At 44.7% G+C, this 6,247-nt stretch overlaps 1 protein-coding gene across 1 annotated transcript; it reads left to right on the forward strand.

Moving 5' to 3' along the window:
- Window positions 1–755: 755 nt before the first annotated feature.
- Window positions 756–4,385, forward strand: RPUSD2 (RNA pseudouridine synthase domain containing 2; the record flags this gene model as incomplete). Its single annotated transcript, XM_080931780.1, has 3 exons — window positions 756–1,400; window positions 2,432–2,728; window positions 3,508–4,385. 3 exons carry the CDS (start codon window positions 756–758, stop codon window positions 4,225–4,227), a joined length of 1,662 nt encoding a protein of 553 aa, XP_080787906.1. The 3' UTR covers window positions 4,228–4,385.
- Between the last annotated feature and the right edge of the window lie 1,862 nt (window positions 4,386–6,247).

A 6,247-nucleotide genomic window follows, 5' to 3' on the forward strand; every position in this document is an offset into this window, starting at 1 on the left:
TTGTATAAACTTTCATTCTGACTGGTACTTTTTTTCTGCTTGTTTGCCTTATGTTTGGTTTTTTTTTTTAACAATGATAATAATTGCTATTATTTTGCCTGTCTGTTTTTATTTTGAGACAAGCTCTTGAATAACGATAGAACTGAAACTCCTGATGTTCCTGCCTCTGCCTTCTGAGCGCCAAGACTACAGGTGTGCGCTGCCTTGCTGGCTCTGCCTGTTTTAAGTACACTTTAAAAAAGAAGTACTTATTCATCTATTTACTTTGTGTGTGTGAATACTTTACTCTACGTGTATCACACGTATACCTTTCTGATCCTCTGGAAACTGGGTTGCAGATGACTCTAAGCCATTATGTGGGTTTGGGGAATTGAACCCAGGTCCTTGCAAGGGCAACAAGTGCTCTTAACCACTGAGCCAAATCTCTTAGCCCCCATTAAGTACACTTTTAAGAGTTTTACAGACCCAGGGAAATAGTGCATATCTATATGAAATGTGCACCATTATCTCCATTGAAGTCTTTTACGTGGAGCGCTCCCGGAGATTTCCTTTAGGAAATACCGTCTGATCTCTTCGATGGGGGAGTCTATCTGTGGCCTTGGGCATAAAGGCACTCCAGGAGACTTCCTCAGACACCTAACTCTAAAACAACTCACTTCCTTCTTGCAAACCCGCCTCTGTATTGGCTCTTCCTGATTGGTTGCTACCTTATGACGCCATCAGATTGCGACCCTGAAGCGGCTTGCCGCGCTGTCATGTGGCGGGGTGTCCCGGGCTGCCTACGGAGTATTGTGCAGTGGCAAGTGGCGCTCTGGTCCCACAGCTTTGCCCGAACTTGGGGTAGCTGTGGGGAGGCGATGACTGAGGCACTCTCTGCGCAAGCCGAGGCAGCGGGCGGACTGAAGGCTTTGGTTCAGCAAAATGGAGATGCTGGTAGCGACTCGAGCGGAGAGCCGCTCCTGGAGCGACTGGAGCCGGCGGCGGTAGGGAAGCAGGTCCCGGAGAGCGGGGAGCAGGCCCAGGGAAGTGAAGAGCAGCTCCGGAAGAACGGAGAGCAGGCCCCAGCACCAGTCACCGACTCAGGCAAGAGAAAAAAGCGGCGGGGCGCCACTGGGGAACGGGTCGTGCCGCCCCCGAAGAAACGACGGACTGGGGTGAGCTTTAGCGATGAGCATTTTGCAGAGACCACCTACTACTTCGAGGGCGGCCTGCGCAAGGTGCGGCCCTATTACTTTGACTTCCAGACCTACTGTAAAGGTCGCTGGGTGGGCCGCAGCTTGTCGCACGTCTTCAGCACCGAGTTCCGATCCCAGCCACTGGCTTACTACGAGGCCGCTGTCCGGGCAGGACGCCTGCATCTCAACGAGGAACCAGTCCAGGACCTCAGCATCGTGCTCAAGGTGGTGTCCGATGAGACTAGCCAGAATCAGGCTTTGAGAAAAGGAGGGAAGGCTTTGGGATTTTTGTTTGTGTTCTCAGACAATACGGGAGTGAAGTGATGGTAATTCCGAAACAATCTCATTTTCTCTCGGGGCTCTTTTAGTCCCCGCTTCTCACATCCCCAGGTAGGTAGGTAGCCTTTCCAAGTAGGTAGATAACTGTAGATCTCAACCTTTTCATCCTCCCCAGCAAGGTTGCTTGTTTCCAAGAAACAAATGTGGAAATTCTCATGTTCCTTTTATATCTGTCTTGTGGCAAGGGCACTACCTACTCTCTACCCTGCGTGATAAATCTCTGTACAAATAATAATAGTAGATACCTCATTCATGTGTTCTTAACGATCAGGAACAAAGTTAAGCATTTTGTGCACTCTAACAATAAATGCAAGTGACAACTTTGAGGAGTATGTATTGCTTCTTCCTTTTGTGACCTCAAAGTAAGGCAACAGTACGATTTCCAAAGTGTGTGCTCATATTAACACTGAAAGTTTTTGTCATAAGTCCTGATGTGTACAGAATTAGGAAGTCAGGGATAAATAGTAGGCAGGTGTCCCCCCCCCCCCCCAGGATTTGGGAATAACCTCTTCCGTACAGATTTTGTATTACTTTCGAATATATTTGTATCAGGATGGTGAGATGGTTCAGTGGGTAAAGGTCCTTTGTCTCTGCATGTGCTTCCGTTATGCATGTGTACACATAAGTCAATATAATGAAAAATTTAAAAATAATACAACTTTATTGTAAAGATTAAAGCACAGAAGCAAAAACATGTTCTCACCACCAAAAAATATAATCAACTTTGTATATTTTCCAAAACTAGCTGTATGCCTGTATTTTTACAAAATGAGATCTTACTGCACCCACTTCTTTTTCTGTTGAAGGCTTTACTGTGACCATTCCTCCTTGTCAATAAGGAACTGAGAACTTGGGTGTCTAATTGACTATCTGTAGATTGCTGGTCCCCAGTTGAATGTTACATATGTTTTTGACAGGACAATGATTTCTTGCGGAACACAGTGCACAGACATGAGCCACCGGTCACAGCAGAGCCTATTCGCCTGATAGCTGAGAACAATGATGTGGTTGTGATAGACAAGCCGTCCTCCATTCCTGTCCACCCCTGTGGCCGCTTCCGACACAACACAGTCATCTTCATCCTAGGCAAGGAGCACCAACTGAAGGAGCTCCACCCATTGCATCGGCTGGATCGCCTCACGTCAGGAGTGCTCATGTTTGCCAAGACAGCTGCAGTCTCTGAGAAGATCCATGAACAAGTTCGGGATCGGCAGGTGAGCCAGGCTTTTGCCTTCCTGGGTTCACAGAGCTATCATGAAGTTCTAGATTGAGGAGGCTCAGCTCCTAAAGTTCCAAAGACAGTTATCCTGTATGTTGTAGAAGGTCTTTGGAGATAGCACGTACTGCTTCTTAGTAGTTTGCTGTTCTGGAAAACATTAAACATTGCTGATTTTGGAGAGAGCTCACTTAGTAGGAAGACTGGATAAAGTTGAAAGAGGTGCAAGTAAGATTCTTACTGATAGTGATTATGTTCTGTGTCTGGATCATAATTCATTTATTAAGCACTTGCCAGACTTTATCCTAAAAACATTAGAACCTAATTTACAAAACGCTTATGGTAGCCACATGAGGTAAATGTTTTCTGATTTCATATTTTTTAAAAATATTTCTATTAGATGTATTAATTTTATTTTATGAGTGTTTTTCCTGTGCGAGTGTGTGTGTGTGTGCCTGAGGAGGTTAGAATGAGAATAGCTCTCCTGGAATTGGATTAGGGATGGTTGTGAACCACCGTGTAGATGTTAGGAACTGAACCTAGGACCTCTGTGAGAGCAGGAGGCAATCTTAACTGCTGAGCCGTTGCCCCTAACTTCATACTTTCTATATGAGGTATGGGATGTACAGAGCTTAAGTAACTTACCCAGGGTGGTGAAACTGACAGTGCAAGCGTTAGAGTTTGAATCATCTTCTCTCAGATACACTGGTGTACTGCAGAGAGGATTAGAGTCTGTTTTCACATTGGACTGACTTTTTCCCATTTCCTTCTGTGTAGCTGGAAAAGGAATATGTATGCCGGGTTGCGGGAGAATTTCCTGACAAGGAGGTAATTTGTAAGGAACCCATCTTAGTGGTGTCTTACAAAATAGGAGTGTGCCGTGTGGATCCCCGGGGCAAGCCCTGTGAGACTGTGTTCCAGAGACTGAGTTACAACGGCCGCTCCAGTGTGGTACAGTGCCGACCACTCACAGGTCGCACTCACCAGATCCGAGTCCACCTCCAGTTTCTGGGCCACCCCATTCTCAATGACCCCATCTACAATTCAACTGCCTGGGGTCCTTCTCGTGGCCAGGGTGGCCACATTCCAAAGACAGACGAGGAACTGCTCCAAGATCTGGTTGCAGAACATCAGGCCAAAGAAAGCCTGAGTATGCTAGATCTCTGTGAGGGTGACCTGGTCCCAGGACTCATAGACTCTACAGCTCCTTCTTCAGAGTTGGCCAAAGACAGCCTGGAAGGGTTGGCTACAGCAGCTCAGAAGATAGATGGGATAGCTGAGGCAACCTCTCAGCAACTGGACACACCAGAGAAGGCAGCTAAAGCAGAAGTGAATGGAGAAACGGACCCCCTCTGCGCTGAATGCCGGGTGTTCCGACAGGACCCCTTGCCCCAGGATCTTGTAATGTTTCTGCATGCCCTCCGCTATAAAGGACCAGACTTTGAGTATGTCTCACCCACCCCAGCCTGGGCACAGGATGACTGGCAAGAAGACTGAGGGATGTGCCATTGGAAGAATGACTTCTTGGGTTGGAACAAAGATGGACCTTGAGTCAGGGACTGCTCCCACTGGTTAATACTCAGGGTTTGGGGAAGAGCGAGGTTCCTTAGTAAGGAACCTGCTTATACTTGCTACCTCCTTCCTTCTGGCTTGTTTGGGGCTTTCAGATCTGTACATATACCTTTTTTTTCTCTAAAACCTTGCGTGTCCATTTTTACTGGTTTCTTACGATCCTTCCCCTCTTCCCCCAGTGCTTAAAATAGAGTCTAGGCCCACTGTCAAGGAAGGCAAGTGCTCTACAGCTGAACTCCAAGCCCCTTAGTGTTCCGAGTTTCTCTGGCTCAGGCCGATCTTGAACCCTGAATCCTCCTACTCTGCCTCCAGAGTGGGAATTCAGGAGTGAAGCACCATGCCTTGCTTTTTTTTTTTTTAATTGAGATAAAATTCACATAGCATAAAATTAACTGCCTTAAGATAAACACTTTATTGGCACTTACTATGTTCACAAACTTTAGTGACCTTATCTCAAGATTTCAAAACACATTTCTCATCCCTTAAGGGAATCTGTACCTGTTAAGCACATTCTTTCCTTTTTATCTCTTTCAACTCCTGGTAAAGAGTTTATTCTTTATTCCACTGGAATGGACTCAATCTGTGTCTTTTTCTTTTTTCTTTTGTTTTTTTTGTTGTATGTTTGTTTTCCAATACATGGTTTCTCGATGTAGCCCCGTCTGTCCCAGATCTTGCTCTGTAAACCAGGCTGGTCTTGAATGCACAGAGATCCATCTGCCTCTGTCTCCTGAGTGCTGGGATTCAAGGGGCATGCCACCACCACCCAGCTACCCAACACTTGCTCTTTGCTGTTTGTTCTGCTGATTGTATCTCTCCTAGTGCATGGGAAGTAATCTCCCACGGTGGACTTTACTCTTTTTGTTGTGTTATTTATTTTGGACATGAGGACTTTCTCAACAACAAAATAATTAACAACCCACTTTTAAAATGTCCAAAAGGATTCTGGTTAACACACACACACACACAAAGCTTGAGGGTAATTCCACAATCTGGTTAAGAGTATTCTTTGCTCTTTGAGTGGCTCAACTACCTGTCACTCCAGCATCAGGGGACCCTTCCCCTCTTCTGGCCTGTGCCAGGGCTACATAGTGAGATATGTTTCAAAATAGCAACAGATGGAAGCAGTGCAGCTTAAGAAAACTGACATGGTTTAGAATGGCACATTTCCTGGAGTCAGGACTGTTACTACCATGGTACTTACTCTTCTGAAGCCCTGCCTTCCTGTAAGCGTTGTACAGGATCATGGCTGTCTTTCCACTCCAAATTAACTCTTCTCTCATGTGAAGTGTGTTCTTATTTTAAAAACCACAGTTTGTCAGCCACTAGCCACATCAAATTAATTGGGTAATGTCTTTATTTCTTAAGCTGCCTCTGTATGTGGGTGTACACAGACTGTGTCAAACAAGAAAATAACAGACACACACAAAGCAAGTTTTTGCAAGTCTGAAATTTGGGGTAACTTCCTTTCCTCTATCTTTTCTTTCTTTTTTCTTTCTTTCTTTCTTTTTTTTTTTTTTTTTTTTTTTTTTTTTGAGAGGATCTTATTACATAGCCAGGATAGCCTCAAATTTTAGTGTCTCCCAGTTGGCCTCACACTCAGTTCCTACTTTCTTAGCTTTCCAACTGCTTGAGTTATATATCGACAATCATGTACAAGCTTGGCTTGAAGGTTTTTTTTTTTTTTTTTTTTTTTTTTTTTTTTTTTTAATTTTTTTTTTTTTTTTTGTTTTTAAATCCCAAATGGCAGAATTAAACACATGCCCCACCACTCATGGTTTTGAAGATTTCCTGTGTATAAGACATAGACTGTAAGCAAACACACACATACAACCATCCATTGCAAGTTCTTCCTTCAGCGCTAAGTCTTAAAAAAGTTGTTGATGTATAATCATCCAGGACTGTGACAATTCTTCCTGATAAATTCATAGTCAACAGAGGGTGTGGG

This window comes from Micromys minutus (assembly GCF_963924665.1).
Source record: "Micromys minutus genome assembly, chromosome: 17".
NCBI lineage: Eukaryota > Metazoa > Chordata > Mammalia > Rodentia > Muridae > Micromys > Micromys minutus.